General features: G+C 46.0%; 2 protein-coding genes across 2 annotated transcripts; one reads left to right on the top strand and one right to left on the bottom strand.

Annotated features, from left to right (window-relative positions):
- Positions 1 to 8,800: 8,800 nt before the first annotated feature.
- LOC133892475 (cytochrome b6-f complex iron-sulfur subunit, chloroplastic-like) lies at positions 8,801 to 10,650 on the top strand. The gene is made up of 5 exons (XM_062333285.1): positions 8,801 to 8,960; positions 9,538 to 9,761; positions 9,842 to 9,959; positions 10,053 to 10,235; positions 10,361 to 10,650. Exons 1-5 carry the CDS (start codon positions 8,919 to 8,921, stop codon positions 10,463 to 10,465), a joined length of 672 nt encoding a protein of 223 aa, XP_062189269.1. The 5' UTR covers positions 8,801 to 8,918; the 3' UTR covers positions 10,466 to 10,650.
- An 879-nt stretch (positions 10,651 to 11,529) lies between these two features.
- LOC133892474 (uncharacterized) lies at positions 11,530 to 13,300 on the bottom strand. Its single transcript, XM_062333284.1, has one exon. It carries the CDS (start codon positions 13,029 to 13,031, stop codon positions 11,952 to 11,954), a length of 1,080 nt encoding a protein of 359 aa, XP_062189268.1. The 5' UTR covers positions 13,032 to 13,300; the 3' UTR covers positions 11,530 to 11,951.
- Between the last annotated feature and the right edge of the window lie 2,655 nt (positions 13,301 to 15,955).

Genomic DNA, 15,955 nt, shown 5'->3' with positions numbered 1-15,955 from the left:
AAACATAATCAACTCAAGAACATGCTCTTCTAAAGACATACATGACTCACTTCCCAACATACCACATACAACTATATTAACTCAACATCTACAGTTGATGCGGATGGACATAAACATGATCATAACCGAGAGCATAGCAATTTGAATTGATTTTACACCCTGCAGGGGTACATTAATACCCACACGACTCGGGTCCATCCACTTGCTCCCCGAGACAAACTTTCTCATACTCAGAACTACCCACTTGCACTTATCCCTATGAAACTGAGGTTACCACGAGCGTGTCCCGGGTACATCCGGCTCTCCGCCATCTTGCTTCTTCTCATTCTTTTTCTCTTACATGTCATAGGGTCACAAGTCAATTGTTGGCATAGCGTATGATAATCGGCTCATTCGTACATTTATTGAATATATGAAAGTATGAAAAGTGCTTAAGCTAACGGTAAATAATGGTCGCTACTTAATCGATGCAAGTAGCCTATGACATTCCGGTTCCTCTCACGACTTGCCCATAACACTATTCACATCTCGTCTCATTCTCACAAACTCTTCATCCCAACATTATTTTTATTGTAAATAATAATTAAGCCCCTATAGCTCGCGAACGATGAAATGCTCTACCGCTCGACTTCTACCGGTGATCTAAGCTTGCTAAGCATATCACGTTCATTTTAAGTTTGACATTTATATAATGACACCCTAAGTTACAATAGATCAAGAGATAAACAATGTCAAGGTAGGGCAATGCATGAATTAGGATCTACACATAAAACCCTGGCATCTATTCGGTAAACATACATGACGTACATATAGCAATAATTTATCAAAAATAGACATCACAAGATCCAAAGTAAAGGTGAAGTATGCATAGATGCTTGCCTTGGTGTTTAGTAGCTTAGGGCTCAACGACACAATCAATCCCCACTTCAAGAACACCTTTGTCGTCCTTCGGTTCGTTGATCACTAAAACAAAAAATGTTGCATTGAAAATTAATATGATGAATGTTATGAATTATGCTTCAAGATGTATGAATGCATGAGAATATAGTACACTAAGCTATGAATGCATTGACATGTGAAAGAAAGGAAATATCCTTGACGAGAGCACCCTGGTAATATCGGAAGTTTCGATTAGTCGAACCTTCTGAAATTTCGAAACATCAGGTTCTTGGTTTGCAACAATTTTTTTTAATCAGAAGTTCTGGTATTTGGTCGGAACTTCCGACCAGGTCGAAACCTTTGGTTTTTGCAACTATGGGGTTCTCGGGTTGACAATCTTTATTTAATCGGAAGTTCCGATCTTGGGTTCGGAACATTTGATGTGGTCGGAATCTCCGGTTTTTAAAACCAAGAGGTTCTTGGGTTAGAATTTATTTAATCAGAAGTTCCGATCAAATGATCAGGACGTCTGATCACCCTAACATGCTTGAGTTGGCATCGATTCTTCGTCCGATTCATCTCACATGTCAAAATTCATTCCACATAAGCAATCATTTGCACTAATGCATCGATTCTAAGCTTCAAAAGCCCTCCCAAAACTCTAAACCTAAGTGCTCATTCTAATTCTTTTCCCTCCTATTTTCCCTTTTGCATCAAGAACCCATCAGAGCTTTCGTGAGCACAAAAATATGGCTCCAATGCTCAACTTTTCCCAAATCCATCGCATGCAATACCACCATAGGTTTCTACGGAACTTACCCTACATCCTTCGTGAAGATGGTGATCGCCAATTGGGGAAAAATAGAGGAAGAAGCTCTAGGAAGGAGAAGAAATGTTGTGGCTCCTCGATGCTTCAACCAAATGAGAGAAGATGTCAAGTATAGTGAGGAATCCTTTGTGTATGCGCAAAATGCTTGGATGGATAGAAATCTTGAAGGCTAGAGAACCCAATGGCGTAACATGCATACCTAGATTCTAAGTTCTTGATAGAGAGTTTGGGTGGAGAGTGAGGAGTGAAGCGAGGGAGAAACTGCTACAGCAACTGAGGGAAAAGGAAGGATGGGGCCAGCTCGGGTCAAGTGGGGTGTAAGACCCCCACCTCCCTTACCGGGATCTCCCGTGCCTCCTGTATCAATCCCTGGATTACATAGCTGATACACATAATATAACAGTTGTAGTATCCCAGTCAAACTTTGTATGTAAATAGTAAGGTTCTGGGTACAAAAGTTTTACAATCCATACCGAATATTACAAGTCTGGTCTAGCGGCCATCAAAACATATAACGGAAGCAAAAGCCCAAGCCACAAGCAGCAAGGGTGCGAACGCGATTTCAGAGACTACTTTTCATCCCTATACTCAGCAAGAGTGAGTACAGAAGGTACTCAGCAAGCCTTATACTACTTCAAGGTGTTGATAGATGCATAAAGGGTTTATTCAAGGATAAAGCTTTACGGTTTAGATTTAAGCATAAAGCAATTTATGCAGATATCCAATTGTATCAACTATGATCGACTTCAAAACATTTTAAGTAGTTCAAAAACCAGTGACGAGCTGTATCTGGGGTTTCTCGGTCCTGGGAGAGGCTACACCTCACTCCGCAGTCCCTATTATCACATCTGGTGTACCTCTAGTACCACACATCTTCTGGCGGATTGAGCCAGGAAGCTCATCACACGGACATCTAGTCCACACACACACACTCACTCATCAAGACGCACGCACCCAGAGTCTAATAAAAAAAGGTTCTGCCTTCGCATCTCCATGACCGTGGACACGGCTATTTGAATAAATTTACACTCTACAGAGGTTGTACAGCTTTACCACACGATATGCTCATCCTCTAACCGTTGCAAGCGGAGAAGTGAATCATACCGAGACACTTCAAACACCTTTCCTGCCGTACTTTTTCACGAGACACGCCAAGTCCCAGAGCTGCAGGTTCCGAAAGCCAGCATCCCTTTTTAAGCCTAAGCCGGTCCTTGAAACCTTCAAACAACGGGACAAATGGACCCATGGCTACTCGTTGCTCTCAGCCTCCTGGTATGATGCCCAACTCAGTCCAGTGAAAGAAAGTCAAGTCCTGCCCATACAGGACGCATGGTTGCACAGGGTCGCTAAGGCATGGTTGCGAAATGACTCAGTCCTTAAACGGTCGGGCTAGGCATCTCCATGGGCAATGAATACCATCATGGAACTCAAGCTCCCAAGAGCATCCTCCCCGGAGGATCACTCTACCTCCTCGCGCCAAAACAGTTTTCACCTATTTTTACACATCACCATCCATATCCCACATGCCATCAAGGATTTCACAACCATCACGGAATTCACAACCATCAAGGATTTCATGGTATATGAGTTGTCATTGATAACAGTAAATCTTGTCTCCGAGGAAAGTGTTTTAAAAGCAATATCTCCAAGGAGACGTATTCAATCCTAAGCATGCTAGATATCATGGCGTTGTTTGACGTTAATATATATAACAACAGGTAATCCTAGAGTGATATGTATTCTGGATGATAATATTCAAGACATGGCATATGTTTGATAGGATTAACTATTGCAAGTAGTTTGTAAAGGCGCAATACATAGCACGTGCGATAATAAGTTCAGTTTTAGTTGATCATGTAGATTATTTGAAAACATAGGTTCAATATGATCAAGAAGATAGGACTTGGCATCTCCGAAATTTTCTTCAAAGTCTTGATTGTAATCGGGATCCTCCTCGCTCCTGATGCTTCCTGCGCAGCACTCGCAGAACTCTGGTTGCCCTAAAATCGCGACTACGATCAATAACGGTGATACTAAAAAAGAATCAATTAACACCAAATGGAAAGCTAAATGAGCCCTAATGGATACCATAATGTGATAGATGAGTAGATCTCGATTTTAGATGAATTTCGGCGAAAGAATCGCCGAAATCGGAGCCAGAACGGAGAAGTTATGGCTTTCGAAAGATTTAATCAGAATTTAAATCAGAAAATTAATAAATGACACTGTTCATAGATGGGACCCATGGGTGGGACCCACTGAATAGTAACCTGGCCTCACATGAACAGTGGCCGATGGGACCCACAAGAACAGTACGGGTTTGGGCCGAATGGGCTTGGATGGGCCGGATCCTGACCTAAATGTGCCTGGGCTGGGCTTGGTATACATTGTACTGGGCCGCACAGTGCTAGCCCACTCGGGTCTAGGGCTGGTGGTTACTGGGCTAAGGAAGCTGGCCTGGAGTTAAGCTGGCCCATGGGGTGCGGCCTGTTAGCGGTTGGGCTGACTAGACCGGCCAACCGGCCACTAGGCCAAGCCAGGCCGAGCTACGACCCGTTGGCTGGTCTGCGCCAGCGGCGAAGGGGAGGGGAAGGAACGGGCAGCAGAGAGGAATTCACGGCGGCGCGCACTGGGAAGCTCGCCGGCGTTGGGATTCCAACGTGGTTTCATGACGGGAGGTCAACGCCGGGCTTGCATGCAGTATGGCGGATGTGGCGGGGAGCACGACGACGGCGGTCGGCGGCGAGAACGCTACCAGACGGTGACCGAAGAGGGGCAACAGCGTGACCAGAACTGGGAAGCATCTCCCCTGTACTGGGAGGTGCCAACCTGCAAGAAAAAGGGGCCATTGGACCCCTCGGTGACACGGCGCAATGGCCGGTGACAACACAGGGCAAGGACACACCGGTGGCGACATCTACACGGCGGCGAAGAGCAGGGCTCACGGTGGCATGCGGCATCTAGCTAAGAGAGAGCACGAGGACGCCTACACGCTATCTAGGAGGGGGTGCTAGGGGCTTGGGGTGCTCACTGTGCTCAAGAACGACGAGAAGCGGGATGGCGACCGGCGATTCGTCGAAGAGGTGGCAGCGGTGCTGCTCAGCTATTGGCACGGACGGACTCCCGTCGGGCTTCCGGTGAACGGGCAGCAACACAGAGGCGGCGTGGTCGGTGGATTGATGATGGCGAGGTCGCGGCTGCGGTAATGGCGACGGTGGGAGAGCAGTGGCGAGGCGGAATGGGGAAGAAGGGCGAGAGAGGGCTGGCTGCGCTATTTATAGACGGGTGACGAGCATGGGGAGGCGGTGCGCAAGCTGGCATCACGAGGACGTCAGCGACGCGGTGGCGGTCAGCGCCCACCTTTTTCTCTGGGGTATGGGCTGCCTGCGCTGGCCAAGCATGGGAGGGGGTTGTAGAAGTCGCGCGTGCAGGGCATGGGAGGAGAGAGGGTGCGCGCGCGAGAGAGAAGAGAGAGAGAGCAAAGAACGGGGAAGCTGGTCGGGAGATTTTTCCCGGGGGGGGGGGGGAGCGGCGACCGGCGCGGCGTGATGTGGAGGAGGGAGAAAGGGGAAGACGGCGTGGGCGCGCGGGAGGGAGAACGGCTGGTGGGCCACCTAGCTGGGCTACGCGCGGGAAGAAGAAAGGGGAGAGAAGGCCGACTGCTGGGCTGGGAAAGTGAGAAGAAGGAGAATTCGGCAGGAGAAGAGGAAAAAGAAATAATTGGGATAAGAATTAAGTTTAAATTCAAATTGAGGTATTTGAATTTGGATTTAACCTTGAATTTAGATCAACTTTATTTAGAATATCTGATCTTTGGATCTCGAGACTTTTTGAAGATGATTTGAATCCAAGAATTTGAATTCGAATTGGATTTGAGCTGAACAGAATCTAAGAGTAGGTTTTGAAATTGAGAGACATTTAATTTCGAACCACCATACAAAGAACCATAAGAATCTCAAACCAAAACATATGAACCAACCTAATGCAGACATTACTTTGAAATTGACTCTAGTGTTATTTGGAACACTTATTCAACTTAGCACATCTAATGTACATGAATGCATATATACATCCACATACTTATCTTCTTAACCTTAGTTAGCTTAATAAACCCTAAAAAAATTTAATTTGGAGCTAAATTTGCAACTAAATAAATATGCTCGAACTCAGGATGTTACATGGGGCCCATAGGTAAGTGACTCTATTTATTTTCAGCAATTCTCCTTTTCTTTTCTTCTTAATTCCATAAATGGTGTTCTAGTGTTAAAAAGTTCTAAGAATTTTTACAAGACAAATATAATTCAAGATGAACCTATTTGAATTGAATTCACTCTCAAGGCATATATGAAAACTAAACAAAAATTCTACTAATTTTATTTACTAGCATAACTCCTAGCAAAAATTTTACAGCATCGATTAAATCCCCACAAATATAGGAAAAACTAAAAGTCATCATAACCAAGACACACAATGCTCATAAACAAATATGATGCTTAATGGCATGTATGTGAATTTTTGGAATATGACAGAGCTAGTCTGCATGAGCTGATGCGGGCTCCTACATCCATCGGGCCAGGCTATGGGGAGAAGCTCAAATTGGGCTTCCCTCCTGGCCCAGGTTGCGTGCGTATATTTGTGTCCATCGGGTTATACTGGAACAGTATATGCAGATAACAAAACACGCTTTTCTTCAAGATAATATGCATCTGTAGACCCAAGTTACTCTCATACAAATAACCAATCAGACATTGTATTGTTGCAAGCCTTTGGCCGTCCAATGCATGTACGCAGAGACGGAGCTAAGACCAAGCCCACAGGGCGTGTCCCCCAACCTTTTGCCAGTTTTTTTAACATCGGGTATGCAGCCTAGTCCATGTGGCCTAATTTTATTGGATCGAGATCCTCTAACTTCAGCAACGTGAAGTCAGAGGCACACAGTAAACTGAGTCTATGTGAACAGTATTTTGCAGTCGGATGGCTCAGATCCACTTGAAGTCACCTGACTTCACATATGAGTGAAGTCAGAGGATCTCAATCCAATTTTATTGTGTTAGAACTCACTTGCTCCAACTACTTATGAACAAGCACTGCTAACTGCAGAACAAGATGAAAAATGACTTTCTTATCAATAGCTTGTTAATATGGACTGAGGGTCAAATCGTAGATAAGTATAGGTACGAAGATATAGTGAAAGACTTTGAGAAAGAAAAGCATCAAAGAGCTAATCTGTAGTCGCTATCAGTTGAGATCATGACTAGTTGTAATTTTGTATATATAGTACTGCTTTTTAGAATTGTTTTTAGGTATTATAATCTAGTAATCTCACTTCAATATGTATTTTAAATCAAGTATGAGAAATAATGGCTATAAATTATGTCATATATTGGTATAATGGTTTAGCACTTAATATTTTTGAATTTGCTTTGTTTTTTTAGTTCTCCTCGAAATTTTGATGAAGCTCGTCACTGCATGTACGCACGGCAACTCAAGCCAGCTTGCCCAGCAACCGTGGAGGTCCATTCCGGCTTACGTGCCTACCTATACAGCTTGTGCAGTCGCTGTGCCACGGCTTCATCCTTCCACCGCCGATTTTCGCCGGCCGGCCGTAGGGGAGGAAGCGGAACACCATGTCAATATGAAGATTGTGTGGACGGGAATAAAAACTTACAGTATGTTTTGGAAAATTTGATTATATATTTCAAAGCTAATCAATCTTTGATAATATATTCAAAGTTGATCATCATTTGATCATATGTTCCACATGAACTAATTTGTAACAAAGTTTAGCATTCACCTCTCTTACCTAATAGAGAAACTTTATTACAAATTATAATCAAATGATGATCAACTTCAAACCTGTCATCAAATGTTAATCAACTTGGAGCATATAATCAATTTTTCCGTTTTTTAAGAAAAAAAGAATGAAACCTAAAGGCCCAAAAAATAAGCCCAATTTTGGTTATCGATGGCGTAGTTGAATCCGATCAGCCCATGTAATGTAGCATACCGTACCTGGGCCATGAGCCCATGGCTGAGCACATAGAACAGCAATTGCACGATCCTGGCCACCCAAATCGAGCCATGCTCGGGGAGGGCCAGATCTGCATTGGACTGTAGCCGGATCGGAATAGAGGGTCCAAGGATGAACTTGAAGCCTTTCTTGTGGACGCCACACTCGCTCACCCGGCCACGCGCCAAATACTTCCGAGCTTTTTTATTTTTATATTTCCAAAAACAAAAATTCTAAAAATAGGCAAAAAAATTACAGAACTAGACTACTGTCACTATAGGTTTAAAAATAAAAAATACTTCATTTTATTACTCTCAAAATTTAAAACACTATTTAAATAGAACAGCAATTGCAATCCTGACCACCCAAATCGAGCCATGCTCTGGGAGGGCCAGATCTGCATTGGACGGTAGCTGGACCGGAGTAGAGGGTCCAAGGATGAACATGAAGCCTTTCTTGTGGACGCCACACTCGCTCACCCGGCCACGCGCCAAGATACTTCTGAGTTTTTTTATTTTTATATTTTGAAAAACAAAATTATAAAAATAAGCATAAAAATTATAGAACTAGACTACTGTTGTGATAGATTTAAAAATAAAAAATACTTCATTTCATTGTAAATAGATGAAAATTTTTGGTGGTATAGAGTATATTATGATCTAGTTCTCTAAAAAATTTTAGATAAAAATATAATATGTATGAACAATTAAATTTGTCTTTTTTTCTCACTTCATAAGTAATTTTGTGAGTTAAATTTTTTTAAAGTTATATTAAAACATTCTCTACATCATATTTTTTCAGATTTTTAATGACTATTTTGATAACGTTTTGAATTTAAGAGTATTACAATACTGTATCGTTTGTTGAAAAGATGATATGTTTATTTTTTATAACTTGTCATCCGCTAGTTCTACACTTTTTTTCAAACGGCGTCTATTTTGTTTCGAAATATAAAAATAAAAAAAATCCCTGCATCATCTTCCGGTGCCGATAAGGCCGTAATTGGCAATTGCGCGCGCCACGGCGACGACCCCTCGCAGCATGTGGCTGTCAGAGCCCAGCCGCTGCGCATCAACCAATCACCGGCCGCCTCCTCTCCACATCATCCCGTGGAGATATAACCCGGAGCCTCATCCACAAGCCTGTGGACGCCACTGGCACCAGCTCCAAACCACGGATCCTCCTCCCCTGCAGCGAGCCATGGCATCCACCGCGCTCTCCACCGCCCCCAACCCCACCCAGGTGAGCTCCTCCTCTTCCCTTTCCCTTCCTCTGTGCTGCTGTGCGCCCCTCTTGGCGGTGGATTCGTGTTCGCGCGGTGATAATGGCCGTCTTGCGTTGTGGCCTTTTGGTCTGTGAGGAAGTCGTTCTTCTGCTCTGCAAGCGCGCTAGTTTGGCAAGTCAGGAACAAGATGAACTCAGACGCTCTTTTCCTATTTGTATGAGTAGTAGTACTGATTTTAGCGGGTTCCGTTCATTGTTGCTTGTGTGATCGGGCCTTATTTTGTCGTCAAAGCTGGAGTTGATTTCACAAGTTTAGTAGATTTCAATGGAGCCAGTGACGTGATGAGTTAAAGACAAGTTTAATAAACCCCTGGCCAAAATAAGGATTTGAATTGCTTCCCTTCATGTTTCGGCACCGAAATCTGAGCTCTGCAGTCACAATCTCTCAAAGTGCGACTGCCGTTATGCTAGGGCTGTCCTTTCAATTTCTTTTTTGGTGATCATCCTTTCAACTGCTTGATGCCTTTGAGCAAACAATTGTCAACCGGGGCACGTGCCTTATTTTCATGCGCCATACGTGTACCTGCAATGGCAGCTCTGCCGGTCCCGTGCTTCGCTGGGCAAGCCAGTGAAGGGGCTGGGCTTCGGACGGGAGCGCGCGCTGCGGACCATCACATGCCAGGCGGCGAGCAGCATCTCCGCCGACCGCGTCCCCGACATGGAGAAGCGGAAGCTGATGAACCTCCTCCTCCTCGGCGCCATCTCTCTCCCCACCGTCGGCATGGTCGTCCCCTACGGCGCCTTCTTCGTCCCCGGCGGGTGAGCCGCGTTTCCACCTACACTGCAAATTTGCCATGAGCCGCGTTGCCGGCGGCTAATGCTTTGGCTTCTTTTCGCAGCTCAGGGAACTCCGGCGGCGGGGTCTACGCCAAGGACAAGCTGGGCAACGACATCAAGGTGGACGAGTGGCTCAATACGCACGGCCCCAACGACCGCACCCTCGCTCAGGGTCTCAAGGTGTTCGCGATCACCTGGCAGCGTGTCCATGGAAGATGAGAGCTGAGCGATGACCGACTGTCGCTGACTGCCTTGAAACCCATGTGTGCGCAGGGTGATCCCACGTACCTCGTCGTGGAACAGGACAAGACGCTCGCCACCTACGGGATCAACGCCGTCTGCACCCACCTCGGCTGCGTCGTGCCGTGGAACACCGCCGAGAACAAGTTCCTCTGCCCCTGCCATGGATCCCAGTACAACAACCAGGGCAAGGTGGTCCGTGGACCAGCGCCTCTGGTAAGAACATACTTATCGTCGTAGACAAATCCATTCATTTCCTCTGACTAAATGATATGCCTTGCTGAAATGATTGCCTGTTTGGCTACTGAGCTGAACTGATCTGTATTGCTGTCCTGAAACAGTCGCTGGCCTTGGTTCACGCCGACGTCGACGATGGCAAGGTTCTCTTCGTTCCGTGGGTCGAGATCGACTTCAGAACCGGCGAGGACCCGTGGTGGAAAGCATGAGAGGCTCCGGCAGCGATGCCTTGCATTCCTGTGTTCTTAGAGGGCATTATTGCTATAACTTCACTTGCTTCTTGCTTCCAAATTATATATGTACACAAACTGTATGAAAGAAGAATAATTATTTCTCTGCATATATAAACCCTTGGAGGACTCTGAAATCTGCTGGAATAGAGACCATTTTGGCATCTGAATGATCAGGACATATCCTGAATCTGGGCATCTACATTACATTCTGAACAATTCAAGATTGCAGATGGCACATTGATAGTTTTTTTTGCTGGAACAATTACATAGTTGGTATGTTACTATAAATGATATAAGTTCACGATCTTCTGTCCCTGTTGGCTAATTCTCAAGTATTGATATCATTATACTTGTCCAAAACGGAACTCTCTCTGCATTTTATTCAGAAGAAAAGTGGATACTTTACACGCCATTGCAAGTTCAGAATCATCAGGAGACGTCGTTGGCTCACTACCAGAATATGAGCTGTTCAAAATTAGAGACCAACCACAAGCATGGAAACTCAATACCACCATGAACAAATGAGATCCTGAAACTACCAATGCGAACATGACAAATATGATAACCAAGATCAATGCTACAACGGACTCAGCAAACCACTCAATAAAAGCTAGGAAGTACTGCTGTCTAAAATCCAGTACACCACCTTGGCATTGAGCCACCACATAACACGCAAAGTACCAAACAAAACAAACATTTCTCAGCACAAATTGCTTAGAAGTTAGAACATTCATTCAGCATTCAGCTTATGCAACGAAAATGCACAAAGTTTGTCTTCCGCGGATCATCAGAAGCAAAGTGGATACTTAACATGCTATTCCAAGATCAAAATCATCAGGAGATATCACTGGCTCAATGAAGATCAGCAGAAGAGAGTTGGAGATCGGCCATGAATACACGATCATACAAACTCAATACCAACACAGACAAATGAAGTCATCAAATGGATGATGCAAACAGGCTAAACATGATCTCTATGATCAAAGATAGAGACAATTCAACGATTCAGCACACCACTCAATACAAGCTGGGAAGTCAAGTTGTCTAAAATTCAGTAAACCACTCGTTAGAAATTAAGGCTCTACAAAACACCAAGTAAACAAACATTTTGCAGCACATATTTGCTTAGAACATTCACCCGACATCCGGCTTATGTAACAAAATGCCCAAAATTTGTCTTCCAGAACCACCTAGAATATATGAATCCACATTACATTAACTTGCTACTAATCACACAACATACTATACTCTCATAACTACATTTCACGAATATATTTCACTCGACGAAAATTGCAATGTCCAATCATTATTCACATCCCTCGTCTATACACCAACCTACCCACAAGAACCAGATGAAACGATAAAAAATTACCAGGCACGCAGCAATGCAAAATTCCTTGACTTGGGCATCATACGCAATCATCAGAACCAACCACTTAGCAACAGCTCCAGGCAGGCAGGCCTACGAAGAGTGGGCCACACCATCCGGCGGTGGCTTCCCCTCCGCCGTGTAGACGACCGCGCCCGGCGGCGGGTACATCATCTGCGGGTACGGCTGAATGGGGTGCGGGACGCCGTAGACGGCGCTGGGTGCCTCGCTTCCTCCGCCACCGGCAATGTTGTAGAGCGGCTGAGGCATGTAGCCGCCCTGCGCAGATGGGTCCAGGTAGTGGACCGGCGGCACGGCGAAGTAGTACAAGGGCTGCGCCATGTACGGCGGCGGCGGGGCCGGCCACGACGATCCCTCCGCGGCGTACGGCGCCTGGTACATGCCCGGCGCGGGAGACGGCACGTCGTCCTCGCCGTGGTGCGGTATCTCCGCGTCGGACTTGTTGCGGGCGGCCGCGGGGCCGGGGCTGGGCTCGTCGGAGGCGGTGTCGAGGCCGAAGAGGTAGTCCGGCACCTCGGAGATGATCGAGGAGGCCTCGGATCGGCCCAGCTCGATGGGGTGCGGCGCGGGGGCGTTAAGCGCGTCAACGAACCACTGGTCGGTGGCGGCCTCGCCGCCGGTGCCAGAGAGGACAGAGCCAAAGGCGGACTCGGGCGCGGGTGTGAAGAGGAAGACGCGGAGGCGGGGCGGCTTGGCGACGTTGGCGGCGAGGCCGTGGATGCGGTCTAGCTCGTCCATGAGGTGGTCGACATCGTCGTCGGAGGTGACGGAAATGAGCGAGTCGAGGTCGTCCTGGGGCAGCTGGTACTTGAGCGAGGGGCGGGGCGCCCCCGGCGCGAAGAGCGCGGGCGCCGCCTTGGCGACCGCGGCGACGAGGGCGGCGTAGGAGGCGGCGGCGCGCGGGAACGCGACGATGCGGGTCTCCCCGCCGACGTAGCGCAGCTGGCGGTCCCCCGGGCGCGGCAGGATGCGGCCGCCGAAGCTGCACATGAGGCGCACCTGCGGGCCCCCGTGCGCCTGCGCCTGCGCGGGAGGAGGAGCAGCGGGGGCCGGGGCCGGGGGAAGAGGTGGCGGGTGGTGGCCGTTAACGGCTCCGGCACCGGCGCGCGGGGTGGAGGAGGAGTCCGGGTGGTGCGACGACGACGACGCCATGGGAAACGGCGGCGGGAGGGAGAAGGGATGGAGGAGGGGGAGCTAATGGCGAGGAAGCATCGGGATTTGGAAATCGCAACTTGCGAGGGGAGGAGCGGAGGATGGTTGGTGGAGACTGGCGAGAGGAGGAAGATGCAGATTTCTATTCGGGTGCGAGGCTTGGGGCCCCTAGGAGCCTAGCTGTAGGATCCGATTGTGTGTAGCGAGTGATTTCCCTACCCATTTCCCGTGTTTCGACATTTGAATTTTGAAATTTGGAGATTCGATTTTTCCGGAACTGGTGATGTGTAGCAGTGGATTTCTGGTTTTGTGATTCTTTCCGGTTCATGATTATTTACCCTCCCCCGTTTTTTTTCTCAAGTGCTTGTTGCGGCATGTGTTTGCTGTTTGGGTGTGGATGATTCAGGCGGGCCGGACCCGGACCCGGGAAGGGGCCAAATTTTTTACGTCTGGCGCTGGGAGGACATTCCGTTCTTGGATGTGACAGTACAGTTCCCTCGGGAGACGGACACGGCCGGCCTATTGTCCTGTGTTGTCCTCGCTCTGTCCTCTCAACATGGAGGCGACGCCGTGTTCCCCATTTTCTGAGTTTTTAGAAAGTAATAGTCTGATTGTCGCGCGGCGCCCTTGTTATTGTACTGTGTAGATAACGATAAAAGAAGATTAAAAAAAGTTAAGTTCATAAATTTTGTATATTTTAATATTTATTTATGAAATTATTAATATTAAACATAATCAATTAATTGTGGAGAAACTAATAGTATTTTTATTCATATACATAGTTTTAACATTTAGATAGAAGTAATATTAACCTAAAAAATTTGTACAAAATATAGAGTGAAAAAAGATGATGATATATTTCAGACGTATGAAATAATCTAAATTTCCAATAGATAGATTCTGAACATAAGATGTTGATCTAATAGATTAGAGGTTGTCTTTTACCACTTGCACCTACCTTCTCCCTATTTCTCGTTGTAGCTATGTTTGCTCTCACCCCATCCACCTCTTGCCGTCTTCGATGATGTCTCTGTAATTGGATCAGTGCTCATCGCTCCACCGTGCTAAACCAGCTCCAGTGGGACCGTTGACTTGCTTCCCCTACCTCGGCACTACCCACATAGTGATCCTTTGGCCAATCATATGAAATAATCTAATATTTAAATAGATAGATTCTGGCCACCAGATGTTGATCCAATAGATCAGAGATTATTTTTTACACTTGCACCCCACCTTATCTCTATTTCTCGTTGTAGCTATGTTTGCCCTCACCCTGCCCGCTTCCTACCATCTTCAATGATGTCCTTATCATCGGATCCACGCCTGTTGCCCCTATCATGCTAAATCGACTCTAGTGGGATCATCGACTTACCTCCCCTATCTTGGTACTACCCATTCAATGATCATTCGTCCGGTCATATGAAATAATCTAATTTTTTTAATAGATAGTTTTTAGTCATCAGATGTTGATCTAATAGACCAGAGATTGTCTTTTACCACCTGCACCACACCTTGTCTATGTTTCTCATTGTAGCTATGTTTGCCCTCACCCAACCCATTTCTTACCGTCTTCGGGATGTCTCTATCATCGGATTCGCGCCCATTGCCCCCACCATGACCGTCGATTTACCTCTCATGCCTTGGTACTATCCATCTTATAATCCTCCACCATCCACGGCTGACGGTATTCCTATCGCCACGCTGCACGTCCCCACATCCATCCCCTTCGTTAGGCCAGTTTGCTGCTCACCTACCTCCCTCAAGCCCAGAGGTGGACATTCACCGGTGAAAAAGACATGTGTTCACATCTATCATCTGAACTCAATCGAGTTTTCCGGCGCCTAATCATAGGAAGCCTGCGAAAAAAACATATAATTTCGTTTTCTTGTAGGCAAGTGTGATTTGCGCGATCGGTTTGGTAATCACCCAGCAAGGACAGAGGTGAGCCGGTAAAGAGTGATCCGTGATGCTTTAATTGTACTGCACTTGGCTTGGCTACGGGCACGATTAGCAAAACACGCACACCGCCGAGCTTTTTTTTGGTGTGTGCGTGTGCTCGATCTCTTCTCTTGTACGTTTGTCGTTTCCTCATCGTTTTGTGCTTTGCATAGGGAACTAATAACAATATAACGCACCTAACACTCAACGTAATTAACGCGACGCATCTAGTTTTATTTCTTGCAAGGCAGCACAAGTGTCATTTTTTTCAATCGAGAGTTTGCGGGTATATTTGACATCACGATATCGATTTTTGTTTGTTCCTAAAAAATGTATTTGACACTAGCACGTCTTCAATATATACAGATGCTTATGGCATCACAACATGGACAATGCTGATTCCTACGAAATTACTACGTTCTAAATATAACTAAAATATTTTTCTTTAGAAAAAGGATTTATTTGCGGATATCTCATCAAACTGATACCAACAAAGGTTAAAAAAAACCATGCTTAGAAAATGTCGTGAAAGGCTTTCTAACCTAAGAAATAGATGAAAATGACATTGTCAAAGAGATTCTTATGTGTCTTCTTCTCAAAACAAGCGTTTCTTCATGCTTTCCATATAATATCATCAAGTTGGTATTTTTTATGACTATTCTACGTAATCCAAGATTAGTCTAAATCTGGTTCAGAAAACCTACGTGTATGCACCGGGTACCAGCCTTTTGCTCATGTAAATACATGACAATATGTTAGAGCAGTATATCAGGGTGGATTGAGCTCCAGCTTCGCCAGTGGTGTAGAGCTTCGCTAAGTTGATGCACTATTAAGATCAACTCAAAAGCTGAACGGCCACTGCTTGCCGCTCAGATCATAACAGCTTAGTCGAAATAAAGTAATTAAAGCGAGAAAGAACGATCATTATTACCACGCAAAAAAAAAGAACGATCATTATTCTTCCTGCTGGCATTGGTACGCTACGC

The sequence above is a fragment of the Phragmites australis genome, chromosome 15, assembly GCF_958298935.1.
Source record: "Phragmites australis chromosome 15, lpPhrAust1.1, whole genome shotgun sequence".
NCBI lineage: Eukaryota > Viridiplantae > Streptophyta > Magnoliopsida > Poales > Poaceae > Phragmites > Phragmites australis.
Note: the sequence above shows the minus strand (reverse complement) of the source record. Positions and strands in the feature narration are given on the sequence as shown.